The sequence below is a fragment of the Suricata suricatta genome, chromosome 8, assembly GCF_006229205.1.
Source record: "Suricata suricatta isolate VVHF042 chromosome 8, meerkat_22Aug2017_6uvM2_HiC, whole genome shotgun sequence".
NCBI classification, from domain to species: domain Eukaryota; kingdom Metazoa; phylum Chordata; class Mammalia; order Carnivora; family Herpestidae; genus Suricata; species Suricata suricatta.
The window spans coordinates 121,197,133-121,221,106 of NC_043707.1; the positions used below are offsets into that span (position 1 = coordinate 121,197,133).

At 44.8% G+C, this 23,974-nt stretch overlaps 1 protein-coding gene and 1 long non-coding RNA gene across 3 annotated transcripts in view; one reads left to right on the forward strand and one right to left on the reverse strand.

Annotated features, from left to right (window-relative positions):
• DNAJC8 (DnaJ heat shock protein family (Hsp40) member C8) overlaps window positions 1–20,095 on the forward strand; it is a 25,341-nt gene extending 5,246 nt beyond the window's left edge. Inside the window, exons 3-9 of the mRNA XM_029950003.1 lie at window positions 8,071–8,127; window positions 10,499–10,565; window positions 11,090–11,184; window positions 12,736–12,807; window positions 17,200–17,291; window positions 18,149–18,224; window positions 19,268–20,095. Coding sequence (XP_029805863.1) covers window positions 8,071–8,127; window positions 10,499–10,565; window positions 11,090–11,184; window positions 12,736–12,807; window positions 17,200–17,291; window positions 18,149–18,224; window positions 19,268–19,390 — 582 coding nt within the window. The 3' untranslated portion in view covers window positions 19,391–20,095. The remainder of the gene's footprint in view (window positions 1–8,070; window positions 8,128–10,498; window positions 10,566–11,089; window positions 11,185–12,735; window positions 12,808–17,199; window positions 17,292–18,148; window positions 18,225–19,267) is intronic.
• On the reverse strand, window positions 20,014–23,487 carry LOC115300327. Of its 2 annotated transcripts, XR_003912602.1 has the most exons (4): window positions 22,995–23,487; window positions 22,515–22,625; window positions 22,082–22,226; window positions 20,014–21,864 (listed from the first exon to the last, which is right to left on the reverse strand). It is a non-coding gene; the product is annotated as an uncharacterized LOC115300327 (long non-coding RNA). The 2 variants fall into 2 exon arrangements; XR_003912601.1 differs by having other exon boundaries at window positions 20,014–22,226.
• Between the last annotated feature and the right edge of the window lie 487 nt (window positions 23,488–23,974).

Sequence of the window (23,974 nt, forward strand, 5' to 3'; positions counted from 1 at the left end):
TTGAGGAACCTCCGTACCGTTCTTCAGAGTAGCTGCACTAGCTTGCATTCCCATATTCTATTTTCTGTCTATGAATTTGTCTATTCTAAGTGCCTCATATAGGTGGAATCATAGAGTATTTGTACTTCTGTGTCTGGCGTATTTCATTTAGCATAATGTTTTCAAGGTTTGTACATTGCTTCTGTTTTTTTTTTTGAAGAGTAACATTTTTTTTTTTTAAGTTCCTTTGTTTGAGAGAGAGTGCACATGTGTGCAGAGTATGTGGGGAAGGGATAGAGAGAGGGAGAGAGAGACTCCTAAGCAAGTTCCTTGTTGTCAGTGCAGAGCCTGACTTGGGGCTTGATCTCAGGAACTGTGAGATCATGACGTGGGCTGAAATCAAGAGTCAGATGCTTAACTGACTGAGCCACCTAGGTGCCTATGAAGAGTAATTTTTAAAGAATTGTTCATTTTATTTATTTTGTCTTTTTTAAAATGTTTATTTGTTTTGAAGAGAGAGAGGAGAGAGGGAGGGAGGGGCAGAGAGAGGCAGAGGGTGGGAAGTGGGCTTTACATTGACAACAGAGAGCCTGATGTAGGACTCAGATTCATGAACCACGAGATCATGAGCTGAGCCAGATGAAGTCAAGTCCGATGCTTAAGGACTAAGCCACTCAGGCACCCCAAGAATTGTTTCATTTTAAAACAATTGCAGGGGTTTCTGGGTGTCTTAGTCTACTGAGCGTCTGACTTTGATTCAGGTCATGATCTCATGTCATGGTCTGTGGGTTCGAGTCCCATGTGGGGCTCTGTGCTGACAGCCCAGAGCCTGGAGCCTGCTCTCACATTCTGTGTCTCCCTCTCTCTTTCTGCCCCTCTCGTCGCTTTCTCTCTCTCTCTCTCTCTCTCTCTCTCTCTCTCTCTCTCTAAATAAAATACAATAAAAAAATTAAAATTAAAAACAATTGCAGATTTGCAGAAAGATTACCCATATTCTATGAAGAGTTCTTGGACTATATGATACCAAGTTGTTAATATGATACTCCTTTGTTCTAGAATACTTCAGTGTGGTTTTCCTACATGTGGCACTTTCCTACTGAAGCTCAATATAACCATCACAAACAGGAAACACACTGATGCACTGTTACCATGTAGTTCTCAGACACCATTCAGATTTGCCAGTTGTCTCAATAATGTCCTTTACAGCAAAGGCATCCAGTCAAGAATCAGTTGTTACATTTAGTTGTTACATCTATTAAGTCTTCAGTCTGAAACGGTTTCCCAGTCTTTCCTTGACTTTGATGGCCTTACCATTTCTGAAGATTACAGGCCAGTTATCTTGTAGCATAGCTCTCAATTTGAGGTTGTTTGATATGTCCTCAGTTGAATTCTGTTTGTGCAATGTTGGAATGCAGGAATATCACGGAAGTGATACTGTATTCTTCACTTTGCAACTTACAAAGTACATGATAGGAGGTGCCTGGGTGGCTCAGTCGGTTGAGTGTCCGACTTCCACTCAGGTCATGATCTCACAGTTCGTGGGTTCGAGCCCCGCGCCAGGCTCTGTGCTGACAGCTAACTAAGAGCCTGGAGCCTGCTTCTGATTCTGTGTGTCCCTTTCTCTCTGCCCCTTCCCTGCTCATGATCTGTCTCTCAAAAATAAATAAATGTTAAAAAAATTTTAAAAAAGCACTTGATAGTTCCATTATCCCAGGTTTATCTCATTTCTAATGATGTTCACTTGATCACTTCAAGAGGTACCTGCTGGGTTTGTTTATGAAGTTATTTTTTTCCTCCTTGTAATTAATAAGTATTTTATGGGAAGGTGCTTTGAGACTGCATAAATATTCTCTTATCAGAGTTTCAATTTATTCATTTATTAGTCAGTATAGACTTGGAAATTTCTGTTTTGTCCAGTGTGTTGTATTTTGATATTATTTATTTTGTTGCTCAAGTTGTCTCAAATTAGGCCAGGAGGTTATCTTTCAGGCAAGATGCTATCTTGCGATCTGTCTTCATCATTCTTTGATTACTAGGCACTCTTGTACTTTTCCTGATCCAGCCTAAAATTAATCATTTCAGTGAGGAGCTCTGGTTCCTTTTAGTGAAGAATGGTATTTAGAAATCAAGATTTGGGTGCTAGGTGTACTCCCTGCTGTTGGGAACGTCACTACTCCTGACCCTGTGGGTAGACAGGGCTAAGAAATGAGTGTATAATGTGTGCCTGCGTGCACGTGTGCACACTTGTGTGTTCGCATGTGTACATACATGTTTTTACATCCAGTTTCAATCCAACACTACAGGGTTTATTCTCTTTTATTTTTCTTTCCACGTTTTCTTTCTATGTTCCCTTCTCTCATCGTGAGAAATCAGGCTCCCACTGGTTTAAATATATGTGTATTTACTTATTGATCCTCCTGTTTGATTCCGATCTCCCAGCTGCCATTCTTTCCCTCTTGTGAACGCCCTCTGCACTTGGCTTTGCTCTGACGCCAGCGCCAGGCTGCCTCACTGTGCAGAAACCCTTCTCACCACACCTGAGCTCCAGGCTCCCATGTCCGGTGACCCCTCAGGTGGGTGTGCTCGCACCCAGCTCTGGCTCCCTGGGATCTCTCTTCATCCCTTTTGGACTCCAGCATCCTCTCCATCAAAAAGGCATGTTTAAAAAAAAAAAAAAGGCATGTTTCTACCCTGCTTTGTTTCTACTTCTGGCTTTGACACCTTATGTCTGGCTACCTTCCTCTGAAAACACCCTCCTCATCTTACTTGGGCTCTGACTCACTCCAGCTCACCCCCTTGCATGGAGGCCCTCTTCACCCTGATCAGGTTCCAGCTTCCTGCCAGTCACACTTCCATCCAAACGCTGTCTACATTCTGCTTGGGTTCTGACACCTTTTTCTTGTGGGGCTGCCTTCCTTTGATGGATGCCCTCCTGACTGGGCGCTCCTCTCACCAAGTACAAGTTTCCCATGCTAGCCATCCGTTTGTGGAGATATTCTTGCTTGGGCTCCTATAGTCTGTGCCAGGCCACCTTCCCTTGTGGACACTTTTTGTACCCTGCCCACTCAAGTACCCCGAGTTGCATTCTACTTTTTTTTAAAGAGGTTAAAAAGACTTTTTTGAATGTTTGTTAATTTTTGAGAGAGGGACAGGCCATGAAGAGGAGCTGAGAGAGAGAGAAACACTGAATCCGAAGCAGGCTTCAGGCTCTGAGCTGTCAGCGCAGAGCCCGACACGGGGCTCAAACTCACGAACCGTGAGATCATGACCTGAGCTGCAGCCAGACGCTTAACCAACTGAGCCACCCAGGCGCCCCAAAGGCTAGAATTTTACAGCCCTGCTAGTTAATGTGGTTCTGGAAGTCTCTGCCCTATAGTTCCTGTCCTGACTATATAAAGTATGTTTGAGGGGCTCCTGGTGGTTCAGTCGGGTAAACGTCTGACTTGAGCTCAGGTCATGATCTTGGGGTTTGTGTGTTGGAGCCCTGCGTTGGGCTGCGGAGTCTGCTTAGGATCTCCCTCTCCATCTCTCTCTCTCTCTCTCTCTCTCTCTCTCTATCTCAAAATAAACTAAAAAAAAAAGAGTATGTGTACACATTATGTATATGTGTATATATGTATATACATACACTCACAATTGACCGTTGAACAATGCAGGGATTAGTCACACAAACCTTCATGCAGTTGAAAATCCGTGTATGACTGACTCACCCCCAAATTTAACTACTAAGAACCTACTATTGACTAGAAGCCTTACTGAGACCAAACTGTCAATTAACACGTTTTGTATGTTGTATATATTATATACATATCATATGTCTACAATATCATATGTATTATACATATATACAGTATATATGTATATAATTATACATATATAATACATTATAATACATATACTACAGTGTACATATACTGTCTTTTACAGTAAAATAAGCTAGAAAATATTTTAAAATCATAAGAGAAAATACATTTATAGTAGTATACTGTATTAATTGAAAAAAAATCCATATGTCAGTTGACCCATGCAGTTTAGACCTGTGTTGTTCAAAAGTTGACTGTGTGTGTGTGTGTGTGTGTGTGTGTGTGAGAGAGAGAGAGAGAGAGAGAGAGAATATATCCTTACACAAAGATATGTTGAGGTTGATGCTCAGGAAGATGAGAGATTATGTTGGAATGGGCAGGACGGGACCATCCATTAGAACTTTTATCTTTTCTATTTTCTACACATGTGCCGGCCACTATAACAGGGTGGGTGGTGTTGTCATTGTCTCCTTATGAAGTTGCTTTTTGAACCTTGAGTCAGAATTGGGCGTTCCTGGTGACATAGGAAATGAGTGACTTTTGTTTTTCATGCAGCAACTGTTGAGATGTCTAAGCGAATCTGAGAGGTAAGCAGGAGAGGGGCAGAGAGAGAGGGATAGAGAGAATCCCAAGCAGGCTTCTCACTGTCAGTGCAGAGCTGGATGTGGGGCTTGATCTGCCGACCTGCGAGATCATGATCTGAGCTGAAATCAAGAGACTGAACCACTCAGGCACTCCTGGTATTTTTCTAGTAATCGCTGTCATCTCAGATGTCAACTGAAACGTGAGTGGCCTGCCTAGACACCATCTCAGTGAGCAGCAGGTAGAAAAGGGAAGAAGTAGACTGGGAGTCTGAGGGGCCTTATTACGGGAGCCTTTATCCAGGGCACATTCTTCTTTTCTCTTCCTGCCATCTTCCTAGCTCCGTATTTGGACATGTGTCTAACCTTCAGCCATTATGCAAGCATCTTATGCATTCTTCAATTATTCTTCAGCTGAGGGCCCTTCCCTATTTCCTTCTAAAATCTTAGATGAACCTGTGCCCCTGCTCAGTCCTGTCCTTTTCATGTTTCTTATTTTGATTTAACTTTGAGGCCCCAGCAAGGAGCTCTGCTAACTTTATTTTTGGTGTATCCTGTTAAGTACCTTGGAAAGAAAGGTGTTTATCTTAACAGAACTTTGGAACTTGTACATTATCAGCTCAGAGAGTTCAGATGTGAGCTAAGACTGGATTCCTTTTTCAAGTCAAAGATCCCAAAGGAGGCCGTTGTAATTTGAGTTCAGAAACTTGTATCAATATCAAATATTTTTATTAATGTGTGATGATTAATGAACTTTTTGTGGTCTAAGACTGGATTTTTCCTTGCAATATCCCCAAAGCCTCAGACACAGTAGGAGTTCAGAAAAACCTTCTAAGAATCTGAACAGATCTGTGTGCTTCCTGAGAGCCATGTTGGTAATAGGGCATTTGTCATGTTTGTAAGAATTGTCTCTTGTCTGCTCCTCCCCTGATGGACCTTCGATTCCGTGAGGATAGTAGCGAGCACAGTAGCGATCCTAGGTGCTGTGGAAGTTTGTCCGAGTGTGAAGCTGGCGTCAAAGAAGTTTGGGCCACAGGGGTCGGCCCACTGTATTCATTGTATTTCGTGGCCGCATGTGGCAGCTCCATCTCTGAAAGATAGAAAAGGACTTGGGTCAGCTTTGAAGGCACTCAGTGCATATTTGTTGCCAGTGATGAGTATACATGTGGTAAGTTATTCTTGGAAAAACAAGGCTGGTGTGTGTGTGTGTGTGTGTGTGTGTGTGTGTGTGTGTGTGTCTGTGTGTACTACCTTCATTTTTGCCAGACTATCTGAAACTAAGCTGCAGACATCATGATGCTTCGTGCCTAAATAATTTACCAGGCATCCCCTCAGAACAAGAATAAATTTCCATATAACCACAGCACCATTATTGCACCTAGGAAAAACAACATTTAATGCAGTAACATTGTCTCATGTAGTCCACACTCAAGTGGCCCCAGTTGTCCCCCAAATCTCAATTATAGCTATTTTATTTAATTTGGGGATCAGCGAAGGTTTATGAATTACGTTTGGCATTAGTTCTAGGCTGTAGCTTTATTGGAGGCTTTTTATATATGTGTGTGGGGGGAGGTTTTCCATTCTTACTCATTTTGGACACCTCCTGGGGTTGGTTGGACTTCTGTTGCTTCAATACATTTCTTTTCCCCCGAACCAAGGTAAGGTAAGATTCTCTTCTGATTGTTACCTCCCTTTATTTGTAAATCTTATACGGCTGCATACTTTTCTTGAGTGACTTTTTCCCAGTTCTTTTCTCCTTTGGGAAGGTATAAGGGACACAATGAATCTTGAAAATTTGTTGCTTTAAAGTTCTTCTCTTCTCTTACCCGTATTGTAGGCCTAGCACTGGAGAGCGGGTGTGTTCTGTCCTAACCTTCCAAAGTCTGCCGCGTGCTGTGGCCGTTCAGCTCCGTTGCCTGCCGCTAACTTTATTCCTGGAGGTGGGCTGTTGGAATGTTTTGAAGGCTTGCAGTAAATCTTGACATTACTTGTTACCAAGTTTTTTTAAAAAACACTGCAAGCATCTGACTAAGCTTGGTAGATTACTTTGTGGTTTTAATTACTACTATATGTTTTTCTTTTCAAAGTTTATTTTTATTTTTTTCTCTTTGCTGTCTACCCCCGCCTGCCCCCTCCCCCCCTGCCCTGCCACCGTCCTTAGTTCTGCTAACTTTGAACAGACCTTTTTCTAACCTACATCATTCTTACCAGTGCTTCTCAGACTTTAATAGGATTCAGATTACTTGGGGATCTTGTTAAGTTCTGATTCTGATTCTGTTGCACTTAAGCGAGGCTGTCCCTTCTAAATTTATAACATACTCCTCTCGCCCTCTGGCCTTGAGTACCAAGTAAATAAATAGTAGTGCTATGTGAATCCATGCACTACACTGAAATTTTTCCCCCAGAGCACTTACTATACGGTAATTAAAAAATATGTTTTCCCTTATTTATCTTTGCATTTCTAGCACATAGTAGTGTGTTTGGCAGGTAGTAGCTACTATGTAAATATTTGAATAAATGTATATATTTGTGGGGATGGGGTCAGGATCCCTGATGAAGACTGTCAACACCAGCTTGCCTAGGCTTAGAGAATGATTAAATTTATTCTTTAAAGACAGATTGCTCAAAGAATACAGATGACCCTTCCATTTGGCTGTGCCTCAGTTCTGATGAACTGGAATCAGACTTTTCTACAGTAGGCCCCAGGCTCGCTCACAGGTCTTCACGGGCAATTCTGATGTTCACTCTGGGCTGAGAACCATTGGCCTGTGTGAATTACAGATAAAAAGTGGAGCCCACTGGGCCTTTCTGAATCAGGGAGCCAGCCTCATGTTTTCCTTACTGCGTATTTATACTTTTTCCACGTTTGCAAAAATGTGTAAGGGGGGGGGTGCTTTTTTTTTTTTAATGAAGGAGAAATGCAACATGGTCTGGAAACCTGTCTCTGGGTATAAGATAAACCGTCCTTCTGATGGAGTCAAAGTAGCTACTGTATTGAGAAGCGTAAAATGGTATAACTATTATTCTGTTACTGATTTGTTCATTTATGTTTCATCTTTTAAAAAATATTTTATTTTTTTAAAGTAATCTCTACACCCAACCTGAGGTTTGAATTTACAACCCCAAGCTCGAGAATCGCATACTCTCCCAGCTGAGTCAGCCAGATGCCCCTCATTTTCCTTCCTTCCTTCCTTCTTTCCTCCCTCCCTCCCTCCCTTCCTCTTTTTTCTTTTTAAAGTTTATTTCTTTATTTTTGAGAGAGACAGAGACAGTGTGAGTGGGAGAGGAGCCAAGAGAGAGGCTGAGAGAGAGGATCCCAAGCAGGCTCTGCCCTGTCAGCGCAGAGCCCGGCACGAAACTGTGAGATCATGACCTGAGCTGAAACCAAGAGTCGGATGCTTAACCAACTGAGCCACGTAGGCACCCCATATTTCTTTTTTTATTTTTTAAGTGATCTTCACACATACCCAGTGTGGGACTCAAACTCACAACCTCAAGACCAAGAGTCACAAGCTTTACCAACTAAGTCCACCAGGCGCCCCTCATTTATGTGCCTTGAGCATTTTTTTAGAACTGTGTGCTGGGTAGTGTTCTAGAATACTGAATACTGCTCTAGATGCTGATTATTATATTTATAACTATCAGGCACCTGTTAAATTCATAAATTCTTCTAGTCTCTCTTACGGTTTTGATTTTGATTCTTCCAGGTTCTTCAGATAGATCCTGAAGTTACAGATGAAGAAATAAAAAAGAGGTTTCGACAGGTACAGTATTATTTCCCTGTAATAGATGGAGTCTGGACCTTTTGGAAATATGGTAGCACATGATTCTCTTAGGACTTGGTCTTATGACTTTTGGGCCAAAATTTAAAAGGTTATGTAACTGTTTAAAAACAAACCTCATAGTGACATAAAATCTGAAATAATTCAGATGGCTTACCTCTTATTCACACAGCCCACCTGCCACAGTAGTTACTGGTAGGTTGTGGAGCTAAATGACCCCTGCACTCAGCAGACTTTGGAAGGTTATTACAGTAGCATACCCCCTCTCTAATCTAGGCATACGGTTGGGAGTGAGAGAGAAGGAAGAAGAGAATGAATTTGACCTCTGAAGAGAATGAATTTTATATCCAGATAGAACCTTTCCAGGACCTGAAGTAAGCGGAGAAGTACAAGGTAGAATAGTGGCCTTACATGGATTTGGGCTTATTAGATTCCCTGCCTTCCTGGAGGAAACATATCAAATAATTTATAGCAGTTTTTAAGACCCCCTTCCTTAATAATTTTATCTTTTACAAACTTAAATACCCAAGAGATACCTGGCTTCATATAAATAGTGCTTTCTTCTCCAGTGTGTTGTTTAATAACTTGAGCTACAAAGTTTTATAGTAGCCTTTTAAAAAACCCTTCCAATTTTGGTAGCTGAGTAACCCCCAGCCTTTCCTTCCAGGAGCTGAATAAGTATACTCCCTGTAATTTGTCTTTGCAAATTGGATTTTCTATATATTTCACGTCTTTTTTTTTTTAACTTAACTTTTTTATGTCTCTTATGTACTTCGTATTTTAATAGGGTCTGACCTGTGCAGAACATAATTCTCAGCTCCTGCATTCCATTAATATCTAGTATTATGTCTGCTTCCTCAATACAGTAATTGCCCCCACATTGCTGACTCATAATCATCTTCTGATCAACTATTAAGCCAAGTGTTTTTTATCTTTGCCTACTTAGTCATTTCCCATTATATAACATTAAAATTTTTGTTTGTTTTATTTATTTGTTAGAGAGAGAGAGAAAAAGCACAAGTGAGAGAGGGGCAGTGAGCGAGAGAGAGACAAAGAATCCAAAGCAGGCTCTGGCCTCTGAGCTGTCAGCACAGAATGCGATGCCGGGCTCGAACCCACGAACTGTGAGATGACCTGAGCTGAAATTGAATGTTTAACTGATTGAGCCACCCAGGCACCCCCTATTATAAAAAATTTAAATTATATTTTAAAAAGAATAGAGCAATGAACAATCTATTCTGTGCTCACCATCTGTAGGCAAGAGTTTGCTTCATTAACTGTGTTTTTGGCTGAGTTGTTGTGAAGTAAATTACAGACATCATGATACTTTACCCCAAATATTTCATCGTGTATCTCCCTCCCCCAAGAAAGAAAAAAAAGACATTTTCTTGCATAACTACTTGTCAGACCTAAGAAAATTGACACTAATTCCTTACTGTCACCTGTTACCTAAGTAGAGGTTAATTCAGTAGAGGTTTAAAAAGTACAGAGTCCAGGAGCGTCTGGGTGGCTCAGTCAGTTAAATGTCTGATTCTTGATTTGGGCTCAGGTCATCATCTCACGGGTTGTGGGATTGAGCCCCATGTTGTGCTCTGCACTGACTGCGAGGAGCCTACTTGGGATTCTCTCCCACCCTTTCTCTCTGTCCCTCTCCTGGTCTTGGACGTGAGTGCGCGCTCGCTCTCGCTCGCTCTCTCAAAAAAAAGTACAGATGTCAGAGACCGATTCAGAGGGTGTGAGAGCAGAAAGTAGACCTATATTTTAAAAAAGCTTTACAGGGTTGGAGCATAGCCAGAACTAAGAACCACTACTTAATGTTTTTCTTTAGTTCCAGTTAACATACAGAGCACTGTTCGTTTCAGGCGTACAAGACAGTGATTCAGTCTCCTACATCACCTGGTGCTCCTCATCCCCATTACCTGTTTAACCTATCCGGCCCACCCCCCGCCCTTGGAGAACCACTACTTTAAATTAAAAGTTGTTTTAGGAAAGAGATGGCGTCTCATACCTGCTTTAGCCTTCTTAGCGCTCATCATAGAAGGAACATAATAGGACCCGGGTGCTTCTCAGGTTCTTCATCCTCACAGCATCCTCCTAATGCTGGGCTTATATTTCTTCTCAGCTTTGTGATCAAAATCCTAAATGTTTTCCAGCATTTTGCCTTTTGGTGCTTGGATTTTAAGAACCAGTATTTTTGCACATTTTATGATACTTAAATTTGTAAAAAATGCTTCTGGCTGACGGTCATTTTTGCTGTAATAACTTGAGAGCCTCGGTTGGGAGGAAGCGCGGCGCCGGTGGAGAGTTCCTGAGCGTCCTCTTACTGACAGGCGTGCCTCCCCTCTCGCTGCAGTTGTCCATATTGGTGCATCCCGACAAAAACCAAGATGACGCCGACAGAGCGCAAAAGGCTTTTGAAGGTATTTGTGAATTTACCTGCTCCTGCCTAATACTTGACCAGTGCTAGAGACTAACAGTTCCTTGTCCTGGGTCAAGAAAGGAATGTTACAGTTCTGTCTTCTGGTGATGAAGAAGCTGTGGTTTTCAGTAGAACAGTTGTCATTGCAAAGCAGAACGTTGTGTTTAAGACCTAGATCTTAACTTTGCCTTGTTAAAACTTGTATGTGCCAACAAAGACTGTTACTGCCTAGGATCATTTTTCTTCTTTGAACAACAACAACAGCAAAATAATTGGGAGTATTTTGTCACTGAATTAAATCTAGATGTGGTGTATGTAGTCTTGAGGGTATATTTAATTTTTTCCCAGGCTCTCAAGGAAAGTCATTGCTATAGTTGTATGTTTTAAAATTAGTTTAACAACAATAAATAATTTAACGAAGTAGGGAATGCTTTTAGATGGAACAGGCCATTTACGCTGCCTGAGTATAGTTCAGATTTTCAGAGGGTGTTTGCAGAAACAGTTAATTTCAATGTTTTGCATTAGCTGTGGACAAAGCTTACAAGTTGCTACTGGATCAGGAACAAAAGAAGAGGGCCCTGGATGTAATTCAGGCAGGAAAAGAATACGTGGAACACACTGTAAGTATTTATAGTGCTGCCGTGTTTACAGGAAGTATTAGCAAGCCTTGGGCACCCTGCAGGAGGGTCAGTGTTAACATGGCAACGCCTCCTGGTGTCACCTGTGACCCCGTACGTGGCTCTGGTAACTTTGCCGTGGTGCTCGTGAGCAGTGCTGTGCCTTAGAGCTCGGGGCGCGCAGTGGCCGGGAGGCCGCTGCCACCCCTTCCCCTCCCCGCCGCGTGCTGTGGAGAGCGGGCTTTCTTCCCCTCCCGTCACCTGTGGTCACATTTCCCACCTCTGAGAGCGGAGGTGGAGCAGCCATGGTGATCCTTGACCCTGGATTTTTATTCTTGTCGCAGTGAAGGGGTTGGAACATGGGCTTGAGGAAGGACTGGCAAGGGGATACGAGTAAATTTTTTTTTTTTTAATCAGAGGAGGTGTCTGTCTGTTTTAATAACAGGGTTGGGAAGGATCGACTAAAGTTCAGTTATACCTGGCTTTATTTTTTTGCATTACCTACATCTCCTAAGGGGTGGGAAGGGTTAATTAAGATGGCTTGCTTGAAGTAAGAAGGGTCTTTGTTTTTATTTTTTACTTGCTGGGGCAAGAATCGTGAGGCCATTTGTAAGAGCTGTTTCAATTGGGAGTGAATATGGGTGTGACCTTTTCTTTGAAGAGTTTTGGAATCTGAAATAGAACTGTATAACCAGTAATAGTAATAAAAAGTCCAATATAGATGTCGAAAATGGGTAAAAAGAGACGATGGCCATAACTCTGTCTTGCTAGTCTTGTGTTGGAAGTGGTACCTGTAGGCCAAATTTTGGTAGAAGTCAGGAAAGGGCCTGACCAGTTCTCCTTAAATCGTTGTGGTATTTACTTTCTTGTGGATTTTGCCTATAAGGGAGCCGTCCTCAGGCTTTCTGGCCACAAGGGGGCAGTAGGGCTGTTCTGAGCTTGGCAGGCACTGGCTCTTTGCTGGAGCAGTAGTAAATGGTTATTTAATAGAGAAATGACATTCTCATGTGAATGGGTATATTTAAATTTTTTTTAGATCTCAATGCTGGCCAACGTGATTTAAAAAATCAGTTCATGTCGTATGAAAACTATTGGTTTAAGGAGGCTTCACAGTAAGAATGATCAATAATGTAGTTGTTGAAATACTAGAAAACAGTTAACCTTTAATGCCACAAATTCTGTAGCTTTTTCTAAAACTTGACAAATGTAGTTTCTTTGCTATGAACACATATAACTGCAAACCACAAAGATTAATGGGTAATCTGTTCAACGTATCAAAGGTTCTTAGGATCTGGCCTAGGATCTGATGAGTTGGGGACAGCTTCCCTGCCGGTCCTCTTGCGTCTTTCCTGGCGGATTGGATTTTAGATGAGGTTAGAGGAAGGACCCCTGGCTCCCAGTTCTCCTTTAACTGCATTGCTGTTGTGGAGGGGAGGGGAAGAGGCTCATTTTTTTTCCCCCCATGCAAACCTTTTGTTATACCTAACTCGTGTCCTGTGTGTGCAGCTTAATGGGGATTCTCAATTTTTTGATGAAAAAAAAAATTCTTTTTAGGTGAAAGAGCGAAAAAAGCAACTAAAGAAGGAAGGAAAACCTACAAATGTGGAGGAGGATGATCCAGAGCTGGTGAGTGAAATACGGGAAAAATCACCTGTCTCATGTGATTGAGCTCACTGATGGGTGGGTTTAAGAGAAGGAAGCCTGAAAAATGGTGCATACGTGCTAGAAACATTTGGTTTTAACTTAAAATATTTAAATGTACATCCATTCACCTTTTTTTAAGTTTCACCCCCCCCCGCCCCCTTTTTTTAATACCATAGGACTCTGGCCTTTTTTTTTTGAGAGTGGGTCTCCTGCCTGGAGTTTGACTTCAGGTTATAAAACATACATACCAAGCATTATCCATAGTTTCTACTTTTTTTTTTTTTTTAACATTTATTTGTTTTTAAGAGGGGGAGAGAGAAAGGGTGCACAGACACATGCCAGTGTGTGAGCGGGGGAGGGGCAGAGAGAGGGGAGACACAGAATCTAAAGCAGACTCCAGGCTCCGAGCTGGCAGGACAGAGCCTGATGTGGGGCTCAAACTCATGAACTGTGAGATCATGATCTGAGCTGAAGTCAACTGCTTAACTAAGTAAGCCACACAGGCATCCCCATAGTTTCTACTTTTAATATTTTTTGAGGTACATTGAAAAGTTAGGTATTTGTGAAACAAACCAAGAGGAAAATCCTAGCTATATATGATATGTTGTTTTCTGGTTTTGGGGACTTTGGGTTTTTTGAGAGGCGGTAAAGCAGAATAATCACTTTATCGCTTTGCTGGGCAAGAGAGGCTGCAGCAGGCTCAGGCCCTCAAAACTGCAAGCCTACCCAGATGACTCATCTTCCAGTCTTTTCCAGGTATCTCCCCTGTGCCTAACTCAACAGCAGTATTTTTAGGGACTTAATGTTTATTGAAACTTTCTACAGCATTCCACTTAGTTTAAAAAGAAACCAATTTCTGTGATGTTTAAATCTCGTAAGTACGGTAGTAATTGCAACTGGCATAGACCACTTTGGGAGTGACCACAGGTGACTCTAAACAGCTAGTAGATGGCTTTCTACCAGCGCTGGGTGCCCATTGTGCTCCAGGTAATACTTTACAGAGAAATAGAGAGCTTGCTTCATCCATTGAGTTCTTGAGTGGAGATGAGTTGAGTGAGAGATTCTACTTCGATATTTGTGTTGGATTGCCTCCCTAGCCTGAGAAAGTCAGTCATCTTAATCTTGCCTCAATTCAAATCAGTAAGTTACCATGTACTTACCCAGTTTTTAAAGATTTATAGGGGTGCATGCATAGCTCAGTTAGTTAAGCATCTGACTTTTGATTTTGGCTAAGGTCATGATCTCATGGTTTGTGAGTTTGAGTCCCACTTTAGGCTCTGCACTTACAGTGTAGAGCCTGCTTGGGATTCTCTCTCTGCCCCTACCTCACTCTTTCTCTCAAAATAAATAAATAAATACACTTAAAAAAAAAGATTTATAGAAGAGAGGCTGTCTTGCTATGAAAACTTGCTTACTACTTCTTGCTTCAGTGATTTTCCTGGCAGCGACTGGCCCCATCTTCTGCATGAGAACTGTTAGGTCAGTCACTTTTTGCCCTAGCCACCTGTTTTGGGTTTATTCTGTCCCCGTATTTTAGTTTTTTCTTATTTCCTCAATCTTACTTTCTTTTTCCTTTTCTTTAATTATCCTTTTTGGTCTTTTGTTTTCTTTTCTCACAACCCCCCCCCCCTGGTTTTTTTTTTTTGAGAGAGAGGGAATGTGTGCTTGCACAGGGGAGGGGCAGGTGCAGAGGGAAAGGGAGAGAGAGAATCTTAAGCAGGCTCCACACTCTGTGTGAAACTCAACTCAGGGCTCTCCCACAACTGGGAGATCATGACCTGAGCCAAAATCAAGAGTTCAATGCTTAACTAACTGGGCCACCCAGGTGTCCCCTCTTTGGGCTTTTCTGAAGACCCTCTTAAAAATACTCCTTGGTCCTTTAAATTGTTAAGAACCCTAACTTTTGGGGCACCTAGGTAGCTCAGTTGATTGAGCATCCGATTTCAGCACAGGGCATGATCTCATTGTTCATGAGTTCAAGCCCCACATCCGGTTCGCTGCTGTCAGCCTGTCAGTGCAGAGTCTGCTTCGGATCCTCTGTCTCCCTCTTTCTCTGCTCCTACCCTGCTTACACTCTCCCTCTCAAAATATAAAACATTAAAAAAAAATTAAAAGGGGCACCTGGTTGGCTCGGTTGGCATCCATCTTTGGCTAAGGTCATTGTCTTGCAGTTCAGGAGTTTAAGCCCCACATTGGGCTCTGTGCTGACAGCTCAGAGCATGGAGCCTGCTTCGGATTCTGTGTCTCCCTCTCTCTCTCTGTCTATGCCTCTCCCCCGCTTGCACTTTGTCTCTCTCTCAAAAATAAATAAACATTCGGTGCCTCTGGGCAGCTCAGTTGGTTACGTGTCCAACTTCGGCTCAGGTCATGATCTTGCGGTTTGTGGGTTCGAGCCCCGCATCAGACTCTGTGCTGACAGCTTGGAGCCTGGAGCCTGCTTCAGATTCTGTGTCTCTTTGTCTCTCTGTCCCTCCCCACTCACACTCTGTCTCTCTATCTCTCTCAGAAATAAACAAACATTAAAATGAACATATAAAGGGGCGCCTGGGTGGCTCAGTTGGTTGAGCATCTGGCTTCAGCTCAGGTCATGATCTCATGGTTTGTGGGTTCGAGCCCCACATCAGTCTCTGTGCTGACAGTTAGCTCAGAGCCTGGAGCTTATCTTCAGATTCTGTGTCTCCCTCTCTCTCTGATCCTCCCCTGCTCGCGCTCTCTCTCAAAATAAAATATTAAAACATTAATAAATAAAACATTAAAAAAATGAACAAATAAACATTAAAAAATTAAAATAAAAAAAACTTTTAAAGTTGTATTTATTTATTTTGGGGGGTTGCAGAGAGAGAGGGAGAGAGAAAGAATCCCAAGAGGGCTCTGCACGTCGGCACAGGGCCTGACTCAGGGCTCTTCTCTCATGAGCCATGGGATCATGACCTGAGCTGAAATCAAGAGTCAGACACTTGGAGCACCCAGGTGCCCCAAGAACCCGAACAACTTTTTTAAGGTGTCTTTTTTTTCCCTGGTTATAAAAGAATACATGCTAATGATAGAAAATATGGAAAGAGCAAAAGAATATAAAAAATTCAAAATCAGGAACTGTCCATCCAACAAAGTTTGGAGCTTTTAGAGATACTGGAATATTCATTACTGACTCCTTCGCTCCTTTGATGTTTGTCCTTATTAGGAGCTGGGGTTGTCAGCATTGCTTTTATTGAGCAGAGCCTAGTGGGTAACATTGAAAAGAAGGGACAGATTTTGGGACTCCTTTATTTCCCTTTTTCTCTGTACATAACTCTTCGCTCCATCTGATTTTAGGACATAGGCTCTATGAAATCTGCATGATGGGTTATATTCTTTCTTTATATATATATTTAAAATTCTTTATATTTTGGTGGGAAAAAAACATTTTAAAGATAGAGTTCTGTTTTCTACCTTGTTATTTTTTTTCTGTCTGCAGGTTAGTTAGAATATAAGTTTCGCTGTGTACACCTGAGACCCAAAATGATGGTGGGGTTTGAACAAGACCGTGATTTGTTTTCTGTTCTGTATAATCTCGTTTGGGGGAAGATGGCCGCTGGTGTGGTGGTCCTGGACCATGTGTTCTCCCAGGACTCCTCCTCCTCTCTCTGGCTCTGCCAACAAGGATGTCGCCCCCGTCCCCTCAGTCCAGGATGTGTCCTCACCTCACCCATGTGCCAAAGAGAGTAGAGGAAAGGGGCAAGGAGGGATAAGCATACCCCCCGTGAGAACCTTCTGGGAAATCGCTGCACCATTTCTCCTTATGTTCTGTTGCCTGAAGCCTAAGTTCCGTGGCCATACCTGGTTACAAGGGAGCCTGAGAGATGTGGGCATTTGCATTGGGTGACCAGATACTTAAGGACAAGGGACTCTATGTGGAAGGAGAACAGATATGGGGGGTGGAGGGCACCCCGCTAACAGCTCTGGAGGCTCTGCCGCAGTTAGCACGCCCCCGAGACTGGTCTACTTGGTCGCAGCTTACAGTACCTGGCTGGGTGCCTGCGCAGAGTAATGGTGAAGCTTCTGTGGAAAGAAAGAATGAAAATTATTTTTTCATGGTTCTTTGGAGGAAAGACCCTCCAACACGGTTGTGATAAGCAAGTAGAACTTTTTTCTTTTTGGTGATTTACCAGAGCAGGTTTCTCGTGTGTCATCCCCGTTGTGAAAGTGGAGAAATTTCATAGGTGGTTATATTATTTCTCTCCCAGGAGAGAGCATCATTAAGTAGTTCTCTCTGAAATCTTTCTTCCTGGCCGGTTCTCACCATCTTTTGTCTTGGGCTCCATCTAAAAGTGCTTGATTCAAGTTGCTGGTAAAATACTTACTTTTCTTTTTGTTTATTCTTAATTTTTCTTATAGTTCAAACAAGCAGTATATAAACAGACCATGAAACTCTTTGCTGAGCTGGAAATTAAGAGGAAAGAGAGAGAAGCCAAAGAGATGCATGAAAGGTATACATCAGAATATTCATTTAATCCAACTAAATACCTAGATTAACTGAAATTGGTCTTTGGGGATTTTCCTAAGGAAGGATTTTTCTAATCAAGGAATGATGTCATGGATCATTTAAGAGACTGTCTGAAATAGTTATCTGAAACAGCCAAACTTTTGAATCTTTAGGGTAAGAAATTCTGACCTTTGGGAAATATTGAATAGACCCGTCCTTAGGGAATTGTTAATCAAGCGTGCTATATGTTTTCTTGCTGATTTCTTGGAACTAAATAGGCAGAATTATTGAGGCCAGAACCGTTTGTGTGACTAGGGGCTGCTGCTTTGGTGAGTATGTAGTATTTATTTCAGTGTAATCACTTACAATATACTTAGTGTCCCAAAGTATGATTTCCCTTGCTTTTTAGAAATCTTGAGGTTAATTTATGTATTTTGTATTGTTTATTAGTGTGTAGCAGTAACTAAATTTTGGTAGTTGAGGTTGTGTGAAATGTTCTTGTTTTGGGATTGGGTTTTGTCCAGAGATCCTCTTGAGGAAGAACCTCTGCTATTACACTGGTCATTCTGCTGAAGGAGAGTGGCGTGGGTTCCTGAGATGGCGTTACCAAGGACCGAGCCTGGAACTTCTGGACTATAGTTCTTGTTGGCTGGTCCTTAATCACCATATTGTCTGTCTGTGTAGCAGGGGTATTTACATCCTGCACTGTAGCCCTGCCCCATGTTCTAATCTGTGATTAGGTTTACTTGATATACTTGGAACTGAGTTACTTGATACACTCGTTTCTTTGGGGAGATGCCTTGTATGGTTGATACAGTCTCTAGGTATCATATCAGTTCTCTGATCTGGTTTTCCTCGTAGGAAGCGACAAAGGGAAGAAGAGATTGAAGCTCAAGAAAAAGCCAAACGAGAAAGGGAGTGGCAGAAAAACTTTGAGGTGAGTCTCTGAGGTGGCCAGGGGTTCTCCTTGCAGACTAAGCTTCCCTGCATAGAAACCTGGTCCCTGGGGCATTGCCAGAGCTGGCTGGGGCAGGCGGTCAGGGGAAGGGGATTCGTGGGGAAGAGCAGGCGCTTGGGAGACTGAGTGCTGGCCCAGCTGCCTGTATGCTCTGCAGCCTTGGCAGGAGCAAGGAGGCTCCCTGAATGTCTTGGGAGAGATTATGGAAGGCACAGCTGCTGGGAGGGCTCAAGAAAAGTGCTTTGCATGTTTAGTTTAGGGGTAATCGTGGCGTAGTCCCGTTCTTAGAGGTCTCTTAGCAAAAACTGAGGTTCTTGTGACCCTGATGTCCTTTTAAACTTGACTCCTCTTTAACACCCTGGTTATATTCTGCAGGTGCTCAGCCAGCTTCCTCAATTGAGCAACTTCTGAGGTCTTTTCTTCTGTAACATTTAGGTCTTAACCTAGGGATTGGCTAGCCAGAGTCGATGACTTTGTTTCTGTCTCCTTGCATGTAGGCAGAGAGAGAAAATGAATAGGGCTCTTGACAAGCGGGCGAGAGACCCTAGAGGCCCCTCGGCACCACTGGCTAGGCACTGTGCGGGCTTTGAGCCGCGATCCAAGTTTTGCGGGATAGAAGGAAGGTGCAGTGGAAAGCGCAGCTGTGCGGCTTTGAGAAAGTGATCTAACTTCTGAGCCGTGGTGTGTTCAGATGTGAAATGGTGGTGGCGCTCTACACACTCCGGGCAGCTTTTTGTGAGGGTCAGAAATGGCCCATGCTAAGTATCTAGCCCTGCAGTCTCCGGCGAATGTTGTGATGAGTATTACTCGTCTTACCCTCCTCTTCCTGCCTGGAGCCGATCTTTCCTTCTGGGGTTGGGATGCTGCTTTTCGTGGGCCCATGGAAGTGTGAAGAAACCTCTGCCCGATTCTACTCTTGGGTTATTCCAGGGGGCTGAGCAGGGCTGGGCTGTGGGTGGCAGAGCAGGATCAGGCCCTTCTCGTCAGCTGGTGTCCTCGCCCCAAACCTCTCTTGTGCGTAGGAAAGTCGGGATGGTCGTGTGGACAGCTGGCGGAATTTCCAAGCAAATACAAAGGGGAAGAAAGAGAAGAAAAATCGGACCTTCCTGAGACCACCGAAAGTAAAGATGGAGCAGCGCGAGTGACCACCCAGGGTCCCAGCCACGGAACCTTCCCCCGAATGTCTCCCCTCCTGCTTCGAAGGACTCATTCTCTCCTCCCATTTCCACCCCAACTTAGAGCAGTAGTTGCTTTTTAGTCCATTTTGTTTTCAATACAATTTAATATCAATCAGAGTAATTCTTTTGTACATTGAAATGAGGGGCTCAGTTTAAAATAAAACCTTCCCCCACCCTGCACCCCTAGACCGACCAGGACTGGAAGGTGCCACCATGGGGGCTGCCTTCTTTCCCCACAGCCTGTAACTTAATGTTTTGTACTTCACTGAATTGTGATGGTTAGAAACTTCGTGTATAGTTTGTGGAAATCATCCAATTAAACATATTGCTTAAAATGGTGTTGCTGTGACTTCAGGGACAGGCCCGGGCCACCTTAGGAATCCCCTTTGCTTCAGTTGCTTGCTCCTGGGCGTGGCATCCTTCGAAGCCCCAGACCAGACAGAGAAGGCGGTGGGCACACAGAGCAGGCGCTTGATGCCCTGACCTCCCAGCGGTGTTTGGCATGTGCTCTCCCTTCCGAGTGGTCATTCCGCGTGGCATGAGGCTCCGAGCCACCCAGACCTGTTCACTTTCCAAAGACTAGCCACCTTCCACCCAGCACCATTCTGTCCTAGCCTGTCTGCATTCGTTAGTGGTAATATTCTGTGTACGTAATAAATTTTTATACCCTAACCGTCGATGTACTCTTAGGTATTATTCCAGGGGTGGGTCTGTTGGCCCAACTCTGAAATGCTTTGGAGTTGGACAGCTTTGCTCCTCACCTGCTCCCTGCCGCCTGATTGCTGAACCTTAGTTTCTTCATCTCCGAAACGGGAATGTAGAATACCCGTGGCAGCTTTTAGGAAGCATTTGCTGTGGCGTGTATAAGGTGGCGACCACAGTGCTCAGAGAGTGTTGCCAATGTACTGTTGTGTGTAAAATGAAGATACTGACATTTCAAGGATTAAGTGAAATAATGCATGAAAGCACCCAGCTTCTAGTATATACCCAAACGTCCTGCTGGCTATGAGAGACAGGATCAGCCCTTGGGAGGGAAATAAGGTGGGAAATAGAGGGCTCCTAAAATGTGAAGATAGGAGAAACCGGGTGACTTTTAACTAGACTTCGGGTAATGTTTTATTTTTTAAATTTCACTTAACATTTTTTTGAAGTTTTATTCAGTAATTTCTGCATCCTGCATGGGACTTGAACTCTCGACCCCAATCGAGCCTCACCCTCTTTTGACTGAGCCAGCCGGGTGCGTCTGGGGCAGTGTTTCACAGCTGAGGGAAGAGGTACCGGAGTCACCAAGGCATAGTTTTGCGGTATAAGGAGTTACTGCATGTTAGGTTCTACTTCCCTGTGGGAGGGGCCAAAGCCTGGGTGTCTCCCTGCCCTTCCACATACAGCTAAGCGTCCAAACCACAGACGAATCTGTACACAGGATATGGGAGGGTGTGGCACTAACTGGAAGCGGGCCAAGGCAGAGGGAGGAACGTTCCATCCTGCTGCAGAGCGATCCGCTGGTCGGGATGCAGACCGTCCAGTGCAGGGAAGGGCAGCCAGCGCTTCTCAGCAGGCCCCGTGCTCCCCATCTCTTTCCAGGATGTGTGTGTAAATGCCCGGCCCTTGTAGGGGTTATGCCGTTGTCCTGCTTCAACTGTTTTCGCAGGCTGGGAAGGGCCGGGCCCAATCTTTGCCCCCACGGAAGCTGTGTCGGCAGTCAGCCGTGGGCATACTTAGGCATCCACAGATATGCTGGCTTAGGAAATGGTGTGACCTGGTGAACACTACTGCAAAGATCACGAGAGGAACAGTGCACCCACTGCTCTGGGGAGGGGTCCCTTGATCCTGTTCTTAGGATCCGTGTTTCTGGGAGGAAGTGATGTTTTTAAGTTGGAACCCAGAGGCTGATGCATCAGGGGTGTTTTCAGCTGAAAGAATAACTAGCATACACAGGGGAATATTTTGCTCTCCGAAGTCTGCTAGGTAGATAGTCTCAGCACTGGGCTCAGTGGTACTACCCAGGAGCCAGGCTCCTACTATGCTTCCCCTGCATCCTCTCAGCGGGGCTTCTCATCTTACTGCTGCAGGATCTCCTAGAAGGTTGCGGTAGCTCCATGCCTCGTCCCGATTGCCAGGCAGAAGAAGTCATCAGGAAACAAAAATTCCCCAGAAGATGTCATTGTCTAGAAGATGGGCCACATGGCCACCTCTAACTGTAAATGTGGGAAAACCCGCAAAGGTGGATGGGCAGGCCACAGACCAGGTCTTGTCCCCCGGGGCTGAGGGCCTTCTGTTTCCAGTAAAGTTTTTTGTTGGTGAGGAAGGAAGAAAGGGAGACTGACTGCCAGGGACCACTTAAGTGTCCGGTGCAGGTCAGGTGGGACTTGAGAGAGATTTCAGTTGGAGGGAACAGTGTGTGCAAAGACCCAGAGGTCACCGTTGCGATGCTTGGAAGCCTAGAAGCGAGGTGAAGGGGAACCAGGGACATCAGAAAGTCCTATTACGGAATTTGGGTTTCAGCCATGATATCCTATTTTCCCAGATGGACTAAAGCTTTTCCATTTCCTTTCTGGCACATTGTAGCCACAGACCCAGTTGAAGATCTGCCAGGATACCAGCCCATTCCCATAAGCCTGTTCAGAGCAATTGTTTCAAGGATGACCCCCCACTCACCCAGAGGGGATGCTGTGGGCCTTGGATAGAGAGAGTCGTAGCTGAGATGCCCCCAGGGCAGGGGGCTTCTCCAGCCCCTTCGTCTGTGAGCAGTTGGTTACAGGGCTCTTTGGGCAGGAAAGGCCCACTGGAGGAGCACCAGGGCCTGGAGAGAATGAACGGAAGTCTGGCTGAGCCCTTCACTCCTGCGGTTTGCCCCGAGAAATGGAGCCGAGAGCCCCCGCCCCCCTTCCCCCACGGTGCAGCTCACTGCTGCCTGTGGGACCACGTGGGCAGGGGGGAAATGGAGGAGCCAGCCGGGCAGGGTTAGAGTCCTGGCAGTTGGGGTTCAACTCTGAGCCTCAGCTTCCTCATGTGTGGAGTGGGAATAGGACCTTTAAAAGGAGGTGCGACCCCCCGAAGCTTCAGGCATTGCCTTTGCCGACCCACTCACCTAAGCCTTCCCCCTTGGGCGCACACCAGTGGCCGGGGACTCAGCCAGGCCCCGCCTTTGGGCCCCAGTGGAGGTAGGAGTGAGCGTGGGAGGCTGCAGATGAGTCCGGGCCTGCGCCAGGATGGGAGCCCAGTGAGGTGTGTTCGCCTCTCTCCGCGCCCTCTCCCCCGCCTCTCCCCCACCCATCCTGGCACAGTCCAGCTCTTCTAACCCCTTGCTGGAGTCACCCGTGTTTCTCATGCACTTGGGGGACGTGGCGCTGTCTCACCCTGAGTGACGAGGCATGAGCTCAGCGAGGGCTCGGAGTCCCCTTGCCAAGTATCTGCTCATCCACGGAGTAGCTTTGTAAATCCCGGAACCTCATTTCCCCTTTCTGGGCTTTAGCTTCCTCCTCTTTGGTAAGAGGAAGGTAAACCTACTTTTTTCATTCCTGTTCTACGAATTTCTAGTGAGATTCTGTTTATTATAAAAAGAGCCAACCTTGTAAATGGAGGCAACCGTCCCGCCTTTGGCGTCAGAGACTGTAGGCTTGAAACTTCTCTGAGCCTCTGCTTCCTCTTCTGTTAAACTTGTTGATCTGAGGGTTAAGGAAATCAGGGAAAGCAGATGCCTGGCACAGGGCTGTGCGCAGCCGGAAGTGATCTTTGCCCCTCTTGCCTGGCATGGCTGCTCTGAGCCCTTGGGTGAAAGAGAGAGTTGAGGGAATTTCACCTGGGAAACTTGGTGAAGAGACATTCTCTGATCTCCCTGAAGACTGTGATGGAGGATTCAGGTTGAGGAGAGGCAGCTGGATCTTTTTTTTTCCTTTTAATGTTTATTTTTGAGAGAGAGAGAGGGTACGAGCAGAGGAGGAACAGAGAGAGATGAGGACAGCAGATCAGAAGCAGGCCCTGCACAGACAGTAGTAAGCCCGATGTGGGGCTTGAACACACAAACTGTGAGATCATGACCTGAGCCAGGGTTGGACGCTCAACAGACTGAGCCACCCAGGCGTCCCCAGGGCAGCCTTAAAGAGTGATCAGGGGGCACCTGGGTGGCTCAGTGAGTTAAGCATCCGACTTCAGCTCAGGTCATGATCTCACGGTTCGTGGGTTTGAGCCCCCACGTCGGGTTCTGTGCTGGCAGCTCAGAGCCTGAAGCCTGTCTTTGAGTCTGTCTCCCTCTCTCTCTGACCCTCCCCTGCTCGCATGAATAAAGGCAATGAGGTCAAGGGAGAGTCAAGGGACCCAATTTCTTCTCTGCCAGCCCAAGCCCAAGCCCAACCCTTACTCCCAGAGGTGCTCCACATGGGACAGACCAGCCCCCTGTTGTTGGCTGAGCCGAAATGCAGAGAGACTCCCCAGCCAGGCGTGGGTATTCCCAGTGTCTTTGGGATCGGGGCCCCACCCGTCACGCCCTGCCCAGCAGAGCCTGCAGGCAAGCTTCTCCTAATTTCTTTATTCAGCTGTTGAGTGGGGATT